This window comes from Lissotriton helveticus, chromosome 1_1 (assembly GCF_964261635.1).
Source record: "Lissotriton helveticus chromosome 1_1, aLisHel1.1, whole genome shotgun sequence".
NCBI lineage: Eukaryota > Metazoa > Chordata > Amphibia > Caudata > Salamandridae > Lissotriton > Lissotriton helveticus.
In genome coordinates, this window is record NC_136057.1 from 1,339,705,192 (window position 1) to 1,339,723,524 (window position 18,333).

At 46.6% G+C, this 18,333-nt stretch overlaps 1 protein-coding gene across 7 annotated transcripts in view; it reads right to left on the bottom strand.

Moving 5' to 3' along the window:
- LOC144823836 (NXPE family member 1-like) overlaps window positions 1–18,333 on the bottom strand; it is a 518,225-nt gene that overhangs the window by 132,647 nt on the left and 367,245 nt on the right. For all 7 annotated transcript variants that reach the window (XM_078682709.1, XM_078682716.1, XM_078682723.1 and 4 more), the window contains one exon: window positions 1,606–2,291. In XM_078682709.1, the coding sequence (XP_078538835.1) occupies window positions 1,606–2,291 (686 nt within the window). The remainder of the gene's footprint in view (window positions 1–1,605; window positions 2,292–18,333) is intronic.

Consider the following 18,333-nt stretch of genomic DNA (forward strand, 5'->3'; position numbering starts at 1 on the left):
TTCCTTATATACCACAAAATGCAGGCATAACGTAAGACAAAACAGATGAGTTCACGTACACACTGGGAGACTGAACTGGGGGTAACAATAACGGATAAACAGTGGGAATACAGCTGTGAGCAGACAGGAAACATTACAGCAAATACGGAGCGTATGATACACTATATATTTTTGCATCGGCTATACTACATCCCGGCCAAGATGTATACATTTAAACTACGAGAAAATGACAGTTGCGACAGATGCCAGTAATTAATAGGTACTGGCACCAGGTATTCGACACAATGGAGCGAATGATAGGAATGATAGGAGCGAATGATAGGCTTCCCCCTGTGCACGCCACCAGTTACAGCATTATTGGGATACACAAGTGAGGTTGAGCCAGCCTGTAGGTAATACACTGCGTTGGGGTTACTAAAAGCCAAACGCAGGGCTGACTCCAGATTCGGAAGAAGAAGAGCACCGACATTCAAAGAATGGATCAAGGATCTCATATTCTTGCAAGAATAGTCACATATATGCGGAGCTATTACCGCCCACGTCCAGGCCCAGACATCTGGGAACCACTGAAAACATACTTACTGACCACGTCGTGCTAGTGATGCAACGAGGGCCAGGGAAAATCATGAGAAGGGAATGGATGGGGCCTGTTGGCTGGCACTGCTCTCATCTTTAAACATACAAACTCATATATACATCTTTAGTCAAGAAGCGGAACAGGAGGCCTGCTAACTCAAAGCAAAATACTAGATGCACTGAAGTCCTACATTTAGATAATGTAATAGAAATAATGAATGGAGTACCAATATGTTAATATGTTATGTCATAACTGGACAAGGGGGGTTAAAACAAGTGTATGTTAATAAGAAACTGTGATTATTTGCTGCTCTTGTATGTATACTGTCGGTAACGTTTCATCTGAAAATAACAATAAAAGTTTATTTAAAAAAAGGTTAATGAGGATCCTGACTAGTTCATGAGTGATACTGCAAGTTGATGAGGGTTACTATAGGTTCATGACGGTAAAGGGTTTTGGGCATTTTCAGGCAGCTTGGTATAAGGATAGTAAAATAATTCCTTGCTTCTGAGTGAGTGCCAACCCTGAGATAAGACAGACCCACTTGCGGTAGCACCTTTTGTATGGAAAGCTCAGAGTGGGAGGTGAAAGTATTCAAAATAAAGTAAATTTGCGAAAGCAAGGAGAAATTAGATATTCTGCATCATTGAGCTCTTTTTAAAATTGCATTTCGAATGTACAATGACATGCTTGGAGTTTTAGCCGTTTTCATTGATGGCTATTGTTATGTTATTCCAATGATTAGAACTTTTATATTTTGTCGGCTATGGGCAAAATAGAGTTCTGATGAGGATTTATTTTTTAGACGTATTAAAATATTCTAATGATGGACTGATGCAAATGTGTTTTGACTGCTGGTAATATGTATATGATTTAAGTAAACCATGTGTACATTAAATTGTGAAAATAGCTATTGTTAGAGCCATTTCCACTGATCATTAATAATAACAAGTTGTGCTAGAGCACTCTACTTGCAATGAGTTGCCAATACAGTGTGGTATCGAAGACGATGATTAAGCAATGTATACCTGTCAAAGAGGTCCTTCTCCAGGCTACTGAGGTAAGAGTGATTCCTGTTGTTTGACCTCATGTAGGCGAAGGCAGCACAGGACACATTGTGGGGCTTGACGCAGTAGAAATTCTCCAAGTCGCGGCTATCTTCATACTTGCATAGCTGTTTCTTTGTGTCCATTGAGAAACCACATTCAGTCTCGATGTCTTCCGGTCTGCCAGTAAAAGTGCCTAAGAAATAGACATTCTCAAACCCTTGATTTCGAGCCCTCCATAAGGCGGAGACACCCTCACTAGGGTGATAGAGCTGGAGTGAGAGATAAACTTTTCCTGCCCAGAATAATGTGAAATGGATGAGGTAGGTCCCATTGTTTAGATCTTCTATCTTTCCAGAAGCTCCAGCATTTAGGCCTGGAGAGAAGATCCTCACCCTCAGCAAATCTCCGCCATAGGTCTTCCGTTTGCCTAAGTGATCGTACATGTCAATCTGAACAGTGATGTTATCCCCAATACAGTACACATGTTTAGGGTTTTGAATGTTAGCCTTGCTCCTTTGAGCACTTGTTGTATAGTTCATATGAGTGAACGTGACATGAGGTATGCGCTGGTCGAGTCTATAGAATAGCTCCTTGATTTCCTGCTCGGCCTCTGTTTTGTTTGTACTCGTTGAGGTTTCCGGGCTGAACAATCTATATAAAGGAAACTTAAGAAAAAGACAGTTGTATTTATTAAATGGACTAGTCACCATCAAGACCTATATTCAATTTTAATTAAAATCATAGAAGCACATTTGCTAAATGTATCATACTTAAAAGCAGCATAATAGCATTCCTAACATAATAACAATATACATGCACAATGTGCCATACAAAAAATCCTGCTAGATAGATCCAAAAGTGGTATGTGCATAGGGAAAAAGAGAACTACAGAATGTGATTAGACAACATATGCCGTCAAATGTGAAACGCATCTTTAGACGAAAACCTTTATGGATCTGGAATGTTAAATGATAAAAATAAGCCTTTTACAGAAGCATAGATCCTTGCGTTTTCATATAAAAGGAAACAGTTATTAATGCACATAAAAAGAGAAATAAAAAAGCATGTCTCAAGTGCAAGAATAGAAACTGCTATTCTCAGTTAGAACCTGCTTAAATGTCATACATTTCTCATTATCCAGTCAACCATTATCCATAAAAGACATATTTCCATAAAACACACAAGTGTATATAAGCATGATCATGTAAAATCAGAATGCTTTTGATTAAAGTCGTGACATAGTAAGATAAAACAATTTCATGAGGCAAGTGTGGAGCGTAAGCGAATAGCCTGCTGTGTGGAGACTGCAATTGGAAAGTATGGCCTCACAGTTGATAGCTTTTGCAAAAACCCCAAGGCAGTCCTGTACTCTTTGAAATGTACTAGTCATTTCAGATCAATTTCACAAAATACCATGAAACTGTGGCAATTTGGATAGCTTAGCAGGTCGGTCTGGACAGATTTTATTGTGGTAGCAGAAAGGTTGATTTGCATATGGTTGATTCCCTTTATAGGGGCAGGTGGTAAACTCTGCTCCGCCTGCAGAGTTTTGCCGCTCCACTTGGAGAGCGAAGTTCGGCAAAACTCAGCCAACCGCGAGCGGAGCAGAGTTTACCAGTGCACCCCTCCTTAGATTGTTGTTTATCAGTGGTACCAATGCATCAGATTTCATGATAGGATTGGTTATACTGTGTGGGGCTTTTACATGTGCAGATCTGTCTCAGCAAGTTCTGCGAGCATGCTTATTGTTGTCACCAGCATATGAAAAGGGGGGGCCCTCGGCCCCCCCTTTTCCCCCATTGTTGTCACTCGGCGGTGGGGGCGGGCCCTGGGGGGCGCGACCCACCGCCGATTGGCCGGCGGCCTCCCTGACCCGGATCCAAGGTAGAAGGTCCGGGTCAGGGGGGGCGGGCTAAAGGAGGGGCCGCCTGGCCCCTCGGGAATAAAGAGGTGGGGAGCGCCCAGGAGACCCCCTTGTCCCTGGACGCTCCCTCGCTGAACGGTGTGCCCCGCGCTCGGGGCTTCTTTGTTTTTTGAATTTCTTCGTTTTCTATTCCAGGTCTTGTTGCAGCTTCAGGACTACTGAGCCAGCCGCGTCGCGAGAGGATTGCCGCGGTAAACCTCCCACCGCCAGAGAGCAGCTAGAGGAGACCCGTTGAGCACTCGTCGCCGGTGTCCGGAGCAGCAGGGGAGCGGGCACGGGCCGCTGTGAGGTATTGTGCAGGGGGAGGAGGGCTGCAGCCAGTCGTGCGGAGAGGAGCCGGGCGGAAACTAACAGCGGGCCCGATACCGCCGGTTCACCCGCATATACCGGGCAGGTAGTGCGAGCTGCGTGTTGGGGGGTTTCTTGTGCCGAACACGGGGCCGGGAATAACTGGGCAGCGATCAGTTCAGGAGCAAGGTTTCCCGCTAATTTAGAGCGGAGCGGGTAGGCTGATCGAGCGGTAACGGAAGGGTGTGATTCACACGAGGGAAAGCGAAGCAGGCTCAAACAGGGCAATACTTGGAGGGGAGACCCGGATACATTTCGTACAAATTGTGACATTTAACCGTTTTGCTGGGGGGGAATACAGGAAGTGTGGTTGTATTTTTAAAGGCAATGCATTGTATTATGTGGGATTAATGGTGCTCTCCCAGGTATTAAGGACAATTTTATTTCAGGAGTTACCCTGTTGCAGTGCCGCATGTTTCTGATGAATTGCAATATCATACAATTTGTGAAATTCAATTGTTTACTGGGGTGGAGTCCAAGAAGTGGGGTTTAATTGAAAGGCAATACACTGTATTGTGTGTAATTAACGGTGTTCTCCCAGGTATTAATAACAAGTTTATTTCAAGAATTAATGTGAAATCATTAGCTGTGGTACGGTGGAGCACAAGAAGTGGGGTTTAAATTTAAAGGCTTTGCCACAAGGTGTTAATGCTATTTTCCATTCCAGGCTTTTAGCGACATTATTGGTCCAATCCATTCTTCAGAGAGGACGTAAGGAGTGTAAACGCGCAGCCTGGTTGGGGAACGTGATCACAGACGGTTATTGCCGGCGAGTGCACGGGACTGGTCGGTAAGAGGGGTACGGGGGGCTAGCATTCATCGCTCCAGGTGGCCGCCGGGTGGGTCTACATTAGGTTTACTCACCCCCTTACATAAGCGGACAAGCCGCTAGTGTTGCGGTCGCCGTTGCATGGTGCTGAAAGCCCCCTGGTGACCCTCCATCAATAAGGTACACAGAGTTGGCCTGTTGTGATATTAGGAGAGTAGGCTGCGGCTTTTTGGGGGGGTATCATGCCAGGTCCGCGGGGTGGAAAAAGGGGGTCCAGCATGGAGGCTATGATGCGGGCCATGATGCGTGACATGAGTAAAATTAAGCAGCAGCTAGGGAAAGTAGATGAGCTTGAAGCACGGTTGAATGAGAGGCATGGGGATGCCCCGGGCCCATCGGGTAGGCCTATCCGCAAGAGGGTGGCACCAGTGCCAAGGGGGGATTTCGTCACCCCACCTGGGAAGTCTAAGTTCAAGAGACCCAGGGATGCTGCCCCCACCCCAGGGCCAGTAGAGCCGGTACCTGCCGTGCCGCCGGCGGTCGTTCCACCCCCGCATTTACCCATGCCTACACCCCTTGCCCCCGTGGTGCCGGTGCCTGTAGGTCAACCAGTAGACGCTGGGCCTGCTCCCCCACCGGTGCCCACAATCCCGGGTACAGGCTTGCCACACCCGGCACCCGCCCTGCCGGCTGCGCCAGTACCACAGGGCATAACCCCAGTGGTACCTGTTGTCCCGGGGGGTAAGTTAGATTCAATGCCCCCTGAATTGTTATCCCAGATAACGGCCTTGATGCCATGGCTCCAAAAAGGGGGAGCTTTCCCGAATTCTGCAGACCATGCAGCAGAGGCGGCGAGGTTTGTGGAAAAAATCAGATCGGCAGCGGTCGCCGACAGTGTTGCATTGCCAATATCTTCTCCCCTTGCAGGTCCAAGCGTTCCCCAGCTGAACGGAGCTACAGGGCAGCCGCCCCCGGTGCCCGCACTTGGTAAGGAAGTGGCATTGCCGCTCTTGGGGGACGGTGTTCTACCTTCCAGGAGCGAGAATTTGGCTCAGCATGTGTCATTAGCTGTGAAGGAGATGATTTGGGCTGACAAATACGTTTATATTTATTCTTTGTTGTTAGATAATAGGGAAATGGAGCAGGCGAAAACACTAAAAGAGTGGATGCTCCCAAGCGAATGGAGGGTGCAGTGTGCTAGATTTAGGGTTGAGGAAACTCTCAATTGGATGAAAGCATGGGCTGTATTCACTGCTATTAAAGCTGAGCGTCCTCCAGATTTACAGGCACCATTGGCATGCTACTCGAGCAGGATTGTGGGGTGGAGTGAACAGTATTCTGGGGAGGCATGGAAAGGGTATGATGTCAATTTCAGGAAGGCATTGGAATTTAATAGAACATTGGCATGGGACACGGTAGATTCCATGGCATGGCACAAACAGTTCTCAGATACTGCACCTCCCCCTCAGTTCGGTTCGGTCAAGGTGTTCTCTAGACCTCAACAGCCCTTTCGGCCCCCCCAAACGAGTGAGGTACCTGGGAAGTTTAGGGCCAGTGGGCCAGAGAAAAAAGGGGTGTGCTGGGATTTTAATAGGCGCACCTGCACGAGGGCCGCGTGTAAGTTTAGACATGCATGTTCCTCCTGTGGTCACCCCTCTCATCCAGAAACTACCTGTAGGTCCAAGCAGGGAAACACGGGACAGAGGGGTAGGGGAAAGCCACTGTAAGACAAACCAGTTAGGCCCCCCCCACTCCAGTGGATGTTGTGGCAATGATTCCATGGTTGAACAGATACCCGGACCACACATCGGCCACCCTACTCCAAGAAGGTTTTTCTAAAGGCTTTAGGATCCCGGCAGCGGGATACACGGGCAGCGCGCACTGTAAAAACCAGTTGTCGGTAAGACACAATCCAGCTGTGGTGGCCGCAAAAATTGACAAGGAGCTATCTTTAGGCAGGATAGCTGGCCCTTTCACTGAAGTGCCGGTACCTGATTTTGTCTGTTCCCCGTTAGGAGTTGTCCCCAAAAAGGAAAGAGGGCAATTTAGACTAATCCACAACTTATCAGCACCTAGGGGGGCGTCACTGAATGATGCCATTGACGAGGGTATCTGTAGCGTGAAGTACGCCTCTTTTGATCAGGCAGTTAGCTTATTACAGGCCACGGGCCCCGGAGCGCTGATGGCGAAATCAGACATAGAATCAGCCTTTCGCCTTCTCCCAGTACACCCAGCAGATCAACATCTCTTGGGCTTCACCTTTGGGGATATGTTCTACGTGGATAAATGCATGCCCATGGGTTGCTCTATATCTTGTGCTTACTTTGAGATGTTTAGCTCTTTTCTTGAATGGGCCATGAGACAGGTGACGGGCCATCAGCAGGTCATGCATTATTTGGATGATTTCCTCTTCCTGGGTACAGCGGGATCTCAGGAGTGTGCACTAGCATTGCAGGAATTTTGCGTGCTCATGCGGGCTTTTGGTGTCCCGCTTGCGCCCGGGAAGACTGTGGGCCCGACTACCTGCTTTGAATTCCTCGGCATTGAGATTGATTCAGTGGAAGGGTGTTTTAGATTGCCTAGGGATAAGGTGGACAAATTCAAAACGGCACTACGCTTATGCTTACGGAAGGATAAGGTCACCCTCCAGCAATTACAGGAGGTGGTAGGGCAATTGAACTTCGCACTGAGGATCATCCCCATGGCTCGCCCTTTCTCTCGCTCCATTGCCCAGGCAATGAAGGGGCTGAGGGAGAAGCACCACCGCACTCGGCTATCGGTTGAAATTCGCCAGGATATGCTCATATGGATGACATTCCTGGAGGATTTTAACGGCAGGGTGGTCTGGCCCGGCCCGCTGACGACATCAGCAGAGTTGGGCCTGTGGACAGATGCGGCCGGGAGTGTGGGCTTTGCCGCCATCCTAGGGAACAGGTGGGTCGCTCAACAGTGGCCGGAGGTATGGCGAACATGGGGTCTGAACACCAATATTGGCTTCCTGGAACTCTTCCCAATATGGGTGGCACTGATGGTCTGGCCCGAACACCTATGTAATCAATCAGTGGTGTTTTGGTCAGACAATATGACGGTGGTGGAATGTATCAATCAGCAGGGGGCACGGTGTCCTTTCATACTTCGTCTGATCAAAGAAATTGTTTTGCAGTGCCTTAAATTGAATGTCATTTTTAAGGCCAAACATGTCCCTGGTGTTCTGAACAATGCAGCTGACTCCCTCTCTCGCTTAAAAATGCAGGTTTTCAGGGAGCATCTTCCTACAGCAGACCCCTCGCCAGCGCACTTCCCAGCAGTACTTTGGCAGATTGGTGCCCCAGATTACAGGACCTCGTGGTCGCTAGCCTAGCCCCCAGGACCAAGAAGGCTTACGAAGGGGCGTTTCTGTCTTATTGTTCTTTTTTGGGGCAACAATGGGAAGTGCTTTGGGCACAGGAGGATGGCTTTGCAGCCTATTTAGAATGGATGCATAAGGAGGGGCGCTCGGTGGCAGCGGCAAACAGACATAGGGCAGCAGTATCATTCTTCGCTCAAGCTAGGGGCTTCCGGGATCCCACTAATACCTTTATGATACGTAAGGCTTTGAGGGGATGGCGCCGTATTCAGGGCCACCATAAGGATAAGAGAAAGCCCATAGGATTAGCCCGGCTGACAGCTTTACTGGGCACGCTGGACACTGTTTGTAGCTCGCAGTGGGAGGTGCTTCTTTTTAAGGCAGCATTCTCTTTGGCATTCTATGGGGCGCTGAGAATTAGCGAACTTGTGGCAGGTTCTAAGTCAGACCTACTGGGCGGCTTGCAAAGGGCTAGTGTGACGATAAGGGAGGACACCATGTGGGTGACTATTCAGAAGTCAAAGACCGACCAGGAGTCTAGGGGCCACACCATAGTTCTCCAACGGGCCCCCGCCAACCCTTGCTGCCCAGTGAGGCACGTTGAAGTATTGCACGGACTGCTGGTGGGCTCAGCGGGCAGGGCACTCCTCTGTCACGCCGATGGGAGCCCCTTGACCAGATATCAATTCAGGAAGGTATTGGAGATGGGGGTCAGGAAGGCAGGTCTTGACCCTAAAGAGTTTGGCTCTCATTCCTTTAGGATTGGGGCAGCAACTGAGGCGGTGGCGGGGGGCCTCCCAGTGGAGAGAGTGAAGACAATTGGGAGATGGTCCTCAGAATGCTACAAACGTTATGTACGAATTGACATGCTGTGATTACATGGCGCTCACGCTTGGTTTGTTTCCGCTCTCTTACAGTTTCTCAGACCTGTTACGCAGGGGAGGAATTGGTCGTCGGGCACCTACAACATACATCGGCACGGAGCGGCAGCCAGGAAACAAGGAAGAACAGTGTTTGGATTGTGGGTCACTCCTATGTAAAACGAGCAGAAGGTGTCTTTATGTCAGGTGACAGGGGGAAAAGGGCGGCACAACTAGGGTTGGACATCACGTTCTTTGGCAGAGGGGGGTTGTGTCTGCACGAGTTTAGGGGATTCTTCCAGGGGCTTTTAGCGCGCCGGCAATCTCCACCGTCAGTGGTGATACTTCACCTTGGGGAGAATGATTTGGCAACACTGGGGAGGCGCATTCTGATCGAGGAGATTATCTCAACGGCGGGTTGGATGGCCAGGATCTGCCCGGGTTGCACACTAGTATGGTCACAACTCATACCCCGATTACAGTGGCGGGGGGGACATTCGGTCAAGGCGTTGAATCACTCGGTAAAGAGGATCAACACACGGTTGGATAGGTTGTTTCGAGCCCCCTTGTTACAGTCAATACCTCATGGGTGCATCTGGGGCGACAAGTATTACTTGAGGGACGGGGTTCATTTAACTGAGGAAGGGAATGTCTTGTGGTCTGACAATATCTGGGCCTGGTTAGAGGGATTTGCACGTAGGAGGGTTCCTTAGGTAGGGGCTAGAGGGGGGAGGCCAGATCGTCGGTTAACAATGCTGGCCTGTGGCGGTAAGGTCATTATCGGTGAGCACATATTTGAGGTCTGAGGGGGCGGGCATCATCCTATGGAGGTTCCCGCCCAGGGGGAGGGGCCTGCGGGCCACTCCTAGAACTCCAGGGGCAAGGTAATTCATGCTGCAAAGGAGCGCGGGTAGGAGTAGTTCACGCTTTCCTTAGGCTGGTAGCCACCCCGCGCGCGTATACTCATGACGTCACCGGCTGGCGCAGAGTAAGGGCCCTCCTTCAGTGGGTAAATGGAGTTCAGGGCGTAGATCGGGCAAGTCCCGTGGTAACACTGCGCATGCGCACGTCTCAGGGGGAGGCGCAGCTTGTAGGACCTGACACCGGTAGTGACCCTGCCATATGGCCAGAAATGTACAAAAATCAAGATGAGGATGTTTAGTCTCGGTTAGGAAACAACATGTATTAGAGTTTTGTTAAGGTCAGGCTCTCAAACTTGTTGAAGAATTATGTATCTAAATGTCCTGCTGATTTTTGTATAAATTGTTGATGATGCAATTAAAAAACCTTTTTTAATTTCATACTTTAATAAATACGGCCGGGCGACTAGCGCCCGCCTTCCAAAAAGTAAAGATGTCTCGTGTCCACGTTCCTGGGTGTTGGGTGCCGGATTGGGGGGGGAGGCGGCAGCTAGTCGCTGACCATGTGCTTCTGTGCTGTTTCACCTGGTATCTGCTGGCTATCAGTACCAGTCCCAAAGAGTTCTGCAGAGACACCATAACTCCCCCGCTGCCTCAATCGCTGTGTTTGCTGCACATAGGAGTGGCTTCAGGAGGCCCGCTCTGACCTGGAAACTGAGCAACAGCTTCATCCATTGTTATAGAGTACTGTGGTTGCCTTCAGCAGCGCCTGCAAGACACTAAAGTATTCTACAAGGAGGTGCAGCACGCATACAGCCGGGGCGGCCAGTATTCAGGCAGGGGTCAGACACAGGTGAGAAGAGTGACACGGGTGATGCCTTAGTTACTCCAAGGTGATTTCCAGACAGGTGCAGCACGCCAACTGTCAGGGGAGAGATTGTATACGTTCAGACTGGCTATTGCTGTAGGTTTATCAAGGCCTGGTGATTTTACACGGAGGTAGAGTGAGCGGATACAATCTGACTCTTTTCGCTACAGGTGGCACGCCCTTATTATGGGTGTGATACATTGTACACAAAAGAATATTGAAGTACACATTGCTCTACTTTTCTGCTTAGCCTTGAGAAAATCCTTTTGGACGAAACGCGTGTCGGCTGCCTGTTTCGGATGTTATGGAAAGGTTGTTTGATATGAAATAAAGGAAATACAAAGGAGAATAGAGATCGCCTTATGGACTTCCTTCTATCATACTTGGGTGGCTAAAGCCAATTGCACAGATTTGGACTTCTTTTTTTGTGCCTCAGCATCTGTGCAGTTTGTCAGGGGAGAGGGGTCAGGTGCAAATGATAAATGGTGCCAGAGGAAGGCCATAGGCAGTTGTTAAAACATGTATCATACTTACGTATTTGGGCTTTACCTGGCTTTTGGCTTTATCTCTGTAGCACTTGTCTCACTCGCTTCACTCGCCCCTCCACATTTAACTACCCCCAAGCCTCATCTCTTACATCCTTCCTGTCTCTGAACACAGTTTAAAGCAAGGCACTAAGCAGAGCAGAAGATCACTTCTCTTCAGACTGGGTCTCTCTGGGGTCTCATGCCAGTGACCACGCACAGCAAGTAGGAAGCTTATAACCACCAACAGCCCGTTCTTTCCTAGAGGGAGGGCGAGCTCTCCTTACCATCTGGTCAATGGTGGGACCTCCCCACTGACCTCTGGCACAAGAACGACCTCACCACTAATTCCTCATAGAGGTAGGACACCTTGCTAACTGCTGGCCCAGGTAGGATTCTCCCAACAGCACAAATGATTGCATGGGACTCCTCGCCAACACCTGGCCCACGTATGAAGCCCTCGCCAACCCCTGACTGAGGTGAACAGTTTATACCCTATATACTAGCCCCTGGTTCAGACTTGACTCGTCCCAACCCTCAGGTAATTCCACGATTATCATATTGAGTCTATTGAAGTTGAAAAAGTATGTATACAAATTAGAGCAGTTGAGGAGGAAAAACTTTCAAGCTTTTCCCACATATGAGACCACACAGACATTTGATGGCATATATTAGTTTCTCTGAATTGCAATCTTAAGTGTTTTGCAATGTAATTTGTTTGCCTATTCTCTGGTATGACAGAATTCTGCCGGTGATTACATTCACACAGTGTATACAATTGTGACATTTACCTATGCCTTTATGATAGTGCTTCTGTGGCATCATTGTGCTGAAAATATTTCTTTGATATTTCTGGACCTTTTATAAGCAAACACCAGTTTTTCTATGAGTAATAGTTTGAAGTCAGGTTGTGTTTGATGACGTCAGGCTCTGCTTGGAGTAACTCCCATCAGGCTCTGTTTGGAGTAACACCCATCATTTGTAGATACCGTGTTTCATCTCTTCAGCTTTGGTGGAAAATGCGAGTACAAATACTTCTCTGGGCATAGAATTTTTGGGAACCTGTTGAAAAATGGTTTCATGTTTGTTTCATTGAATGCACGCGTTGCACAGCTGAGTAAACAGCATGCTGGGCAGGAGTCAGAGCCTAGGGACACACACATATACATCTCCTGGGCAATGGTCATATGTACTGAATGAGAAAATAAGCAAACTACCTCGGTAAAGCCAAGTATCCTCTGCCTGAAAAACCACAACCTACCAAACCGGACACCATCGCTTATCGCAAGCTCACTGCTTTATCCTACAGACACCACAAGTTTATAAACCCATTGTGACCCAAGCCTGTGATGGAACCTTCACAACCAGTTGAAAACTGGCTCTCCGACTCCTGAATGCACTGTAATGCCTCCTAATGGTGAAGGGGCACATAGCTATAACATGAAAGTACCAGTTAGCATTTGTTTTGGACGATGCAGAGTAGGCTATAAGTCACAATCAATGAGCTTTCCCATGACTGCATGAAGGTCAACAGCGAGTGCCAATTTAGCAACCCTGTATATAAGTTACAAACACGATATTTTGCAGATGAATGGAAGGATGGGTGAGATGGCTGGATGTTGGTTTTGTTGGTTGCTTTTTGTTTTGGGGTGGATTCAAGGGGTTGAGGTGGATATGCCTGTTAGGATGGAAGGACAGGGGGAGAGAGAGAGGGTGGTGGGGATGTGGAGGGGAAGGAGGTATGGAGAGAGAGAGAGAGAGAGAAACAGCGGTATAGGTGGGTGGATGCAAGCCTGCCACCTCAGAAGGTGCCACTGTGTGTCACACATTATCAATTCCCTTGACAAGGTCCCCTGGTAAAGAGCCAATATTACACAGTTATCAGGTAGGCAAGCTGCTGGAAATCCCTGCAGAGAGTGTGTTTCTCGCTTGTCGTTGGAGTCTGAACAGAGGATGTTCATTACAGGTTTTAAAAACACCCAGGACACAGGCAGCAGCTTCAACAAGTTTTTGTTTGTTTTGAGGCAGGGAAAAGGTTGCTGGCAGAGGAAAAGTGCCTCTTAGGTAGTTTTTGGCACTAAGCCCTGCCCCCTCTCACGCCCGAATATCATTTTGAAATTGGCAGGTCTGTGGATGGGTTCGGGCTATCTGGGGGTGATGGGTGAAGTGGATGGATAAGCGGGTGATTGGAATGGATAGATCTGATGGACCAAATGTGAGACAGAGAGAGACTGACCGTGAGAGAGACATCGAAGGTGTGAAGAAATGGAGAGATACACAGTGGGAGAGAAGGGAGGAAGGATGGACGTATGTCTGAAAGGATGGATGAAGTACTTTTTGTAGTGCACTCTACATGGAAATCGAGTTCCCAAGTAGTAATGGTGAAAGCACAACACTACTTTGACTTCTGTCAAAGAAGAGACGGCAGATTTGAGCAGCTTACAAAGGATTGTGCGCCCGCAAACCATGGTCTTCTTGGCTCTTGACATCTGTATAACCAAAGTGCCCCTAGAGAGCAGTGCCATTTTTGGCCATTTTTGTGCTCCCCTTGCACTTTGGAATTAAACAATGGCCCATGATTCACAGAACCCCCTACTAGCAGATATTTTGTATTGAATTATCTGATCTAGAATCCGAAACATGGCAGAATCAGCATTTTTTTCTTTTTTTAAACATTTAAAAAAAACTTTTCTGGTTGTAGAATCGCTCATGACATATGACAGTTTCAATCCATAAGAAAACCATATGATGCCCCTTTAGAGACACTAGCGAGGTGAAGGATGTTAAAAAGCCAGTATTATGTGAAAGTATCACACATTATAATAGGATACGTGTCTTCAGTGGCCCATCATTTTAAAGACAGTTGTAAACCTGTAATTGCAAATAAATGACCTCATATGAGAGCTGAGATTCTACTTTTAAGAATTTCCAAAGGTGTCCGGAACAGTGCGACAGTCACAGCACAAACATACACTCCTGCAAAACCTCTGTGAATCTGTATTTGCTCATAAAAAATCAGTTGAACAAGTTCAAATGCACGTTTCCCTGTTTAGAAACCTCTTGCCCACAACCCTACCAATTTTGGGGTGTTCCAAACCCCTTTCTACCCTGTAAAGTAATGTACTCCTCCTCTTGGCAGGAGTATTTTTTATCATTTCCCAGGGTAGGAAGGCGTTGGAGAGAAGTTTGCACATGAAAAATGTCAAGGCAACCTTCATGAGGGACCCAACAAATGGGTTGGCCACCAGGGTCCATAATATACAATGCGGTGCATTTTCCTGGTTAGCGCTGGGCGTACCTTTGAAAAGGTGCCCTCAGCGTTAACAAGGAAAGTGAGCCGTATTAGGTTGTATGTGCTGCCACAGGGCAGCGTCTAAATCATGCTGACCTGGGGGCAGCGTATTCAAGTGAAAAACAGTGCGACTTTGAAGCAGCCGCTCTGTGTATCACTGTGTAGGTGGCAAACCACCTGCACTTTTAAGAGAGGTGAGAGATCCCCTAGGAGGCGGGTGTAGTGAGTGGCTGCACCCACCTGCAAGGGGATGTCTAGGGGGTCCAAAGGAACCCATTCACCCCCTCCAGAGGGCTGCCATCAGTGGGACGCACTTTTAGGTGGTGCACTGTCAGCGTGCCTCCTGACAGCTATTTTACCTTTGTGCCTGTGTCTATAATATGGCATGGGCACAGAGGCAAAAAGAGTCCCTCATTTGCATGGAGCAACAACACCATGCAAATGAGGGAATGCCCTCTGATGATGTCGCTGGCACTATATGTGGGCCAGCACTATCTGTATTACAGAAGGGGCCACACAAGTGTCTGAGGCCACTTTTGTAATACCAAAGTGGGCACAAAAGCCTGTTGCAACCCAGGTCTCTTTGTATAATACAGCCCCTAGAAGGAAACACAAGTGAACCCTGCCTAGTATATCTTTGTTTTGATGCCTGCATCTCAAAGGCTCAAAGTCAGTAAAACTATGAAAAAGTATTTTTTGTATTGATCCACAGTTAGGTTTAAACCCTGCATTTGCTGAATGCTGATCTTGCTGCAGTGCACAGTTTACAACTTGGAACTATTGTCTTTTTAGTGGGAACTGCAGAGGTTTTAACTTGGCAAGGAGCCTACTAAGGATTTCCTGACCCCAAACCTCATCCTGCTCTGAAGATGAATAGTCATAAAATTGTTGTAGCTGGGCAGCATGTAAATATCAGGCGTCCAATAGGATTCGTTCTTTGTTACTTCACTGTAAATGTGGCAGTTTGGGCCTGTAATAGAATACATCTGATATGAAGAGACTCCAGGTCCTATCTCCTTCCCAGCTACAGGCACAGTCGACCCCACCTCCCGTCCTTGGTTGTATGACGGAAAAACGCAGGGAAATACTTTGCATGCCTTTACATTGCATTTTCTATCCAGCATTTTTTTTTAGAGTGCATATGCTTTTACAACGTATGCCTTTACCACGTATATATATATGAAATATGCTTTTACAACGTATGCCTTTACCACGTGTATATATATATATATATGAATTTTGGACTTAGACATTATATCGCAACATAGATTTTTGTGTTTCTCATTGAATTATTGTGAATACTTTTGATTCTTTCTATTTTTATGGCACTATGTCGTTATTTCTTTGAAAGTAATCTTTTGTTTTTTCACAAATGAGAAAATTACTCTTGAAAGACCACATATCTCTGATTGTATTATCCATTAATGAATTCAAAATCCTATGTTTGAATAACCATATATCTATTTGATCACATCATTTATTCATGAACTGCAAATTGATCTTGTATAAACCAGTCTGTCTTTTTTCATTTTCTGCACTTGCATTTAAGTTAGTTTGTTCACCATTTCTATCATGAAATGCAGAGAGGGCGTGCACACCTTTTTTTTGTATTGTCCCACTTTTATTTTTACTATATATATTCCTAAGGTGCTCTGAGCGCGCTATGTGAACAAGCTCCCTAGTGGAGTGAAACACGTCATCTTTAATTTAATAAATCGTCATCCTGCAACTCACTTGAGGTGTGACTGCTTCTTGGTTGGATATTCGCTGCATTGTGAGGGGCTATTGGAGGTCCAGACCTATTGGGTTCCGCCGACCATTGACGGAACAAGGACTGTTTATATATATATATATATATATATATATATATATATATATATATATATATATATATATATATATATATATATATATCCATGCTCGAAGGTGTCCACCTTTGAGTAGCACGCGAACAGCAGCTTGGTTTATGTATAGGTGAGGACGGGGATCCACTCGTAGACGCAGCTCCGTACGGGATCTGCCCGACGCGTTTCGAAGCTCCATATGCTTCTCTTCAGGGGCTTTAACGGAAGCGGTGTGCGCACACCCCTGAACTTACCTTAAATGCGTGGTAAAGGCATGGGTTGATGGGTTGTAAAGGCATAAAAGTTGTAAAAAAATGCCTGCAATGGGCCCAACATTTAAAGACAGTTGTAAACCTGAAACTGCAAATAAATGCCCTCCTATTAGTGCTGAGCTACGACTTTCAAGAATTTCCAAAGGTTTCTGGAACAGTGCCTGGAAACTTGTGACAGTCACAGCACAAAGGTACACTCCTGCAAAACCTTTGTGAATCTATATTTTCTCATTAAAATCTGTTGAAAAAGTTCGAATGCACTTTCCTTATTTAGAAACCTCTTGCCCACAAACCTACCAATTTGGGGGTGTTCCAATCCCTTTTCTATCCTGCAATTTACTACTCCTCGTGGCAGGTGTAATATGTTATCATTTCCTAGGGTAGGAAAACGTTGGAGAGGAGTTGTACTTGAAAAATTTCAAGACCATTGAAAAACAATTCGAAGCCATCGTTTTGCTAACATTTTACTAATGCTTTTTTCCTATTTTCTTAAAATTCATTATTTTACACAACCTCTACTGCAAAGTGTAGAATTAATAAAAAGAGCAGCAGGAAACAGTGTCCACTTCTCAGTCGAGATTCTTTATTCAGCAAACGTGCCATAAAAACACGCTTAAAAACCATCAAAACCAAACAATATTGAAACAATCTAATAAAACGTATAAACCTCTTCAATTCCATAAAATAAATCCATATAATTTCATTGTTACGAAAAGCATAAATACTGACAACATAACAACCAATCCACCAAAACATTAGATCATGATAAGTGTCCACTTCTGCTAGAGGCAGCTGGTACACGGACCACCTTTGTGCACCCACCCTTGGCATATTCTTTGGCATTTATCGTAAACCAAGCTCCACAAGTCACCTCACACCCTACTCCGTGCGCTCCCCTCTTGCTCTCTGGCACACTCTGATTGGCCAACAGCTCCTCCATCTGCATTTTCCATAGCGGTCCAGTGCCCCTACCTTGGCACCCTGCACCTTCCCAATTGTACTTTATATGGTCGTTTCCAGTAGTCAAAGCATGTCCCACCATGAGCTGGACACCCTGCAGCCTTGTGGGTGGGAGACAGTATGTAAAGCTTCACATAAACGAAGTCCGGAAACATGTCCCGCCTTCATAGAGGAAAAAGCTTCCTGAAGGAAAATCCCTTCCCTGGCGTTAATTTTAATTCCAGTAAATAAATGCTCAGTTGTATACTATTTGTGTAACTTGTAAGATACAATTTCAGCTCCTGTTGATCCCGTTGTGGTCAGGCTCAGCGTTGTGGGCATATGCACCTGTACCGGGGACTTTAAACCTGCTCCTGGACCTATGGCGTTTCACTGACCAGGTTTGATTAGCCTCGACCATTCGAGTGACATAAGCCTGCTTCTGAGCATTATATAGGAGCATACAATGATAATGCCTGGACATCATGACCTGGGAGTCTCAGCCTTCATTTAGGCATTTGAGGGCTGGGCTGGACAAATAATGCTTGTGCCTGGGGCTTATCTGTTCTGTAGTATGTATGTGTTTTACAGTTACACCAGGATAGATAAAAAGTGTGCCTCACATCATAGGTGGACTCCTACTGTATCATGGCAGCACTGTGGTATCTAATGACTAAAATTGACATTTATTTGTTTTAGATGCTATTTTGTGATCATGTACGTGTTATACGTTTTCTTTAATTTAAGTGGTCATTTCCTAGAACGTCATATTTTGGGAGGTCATTTTGGCCCCTAGAATCAGTTTTGAAGCTGATAAAGATCACTGTTGTCAATTGAAGCATTATAAACGGTTTGCAGGGC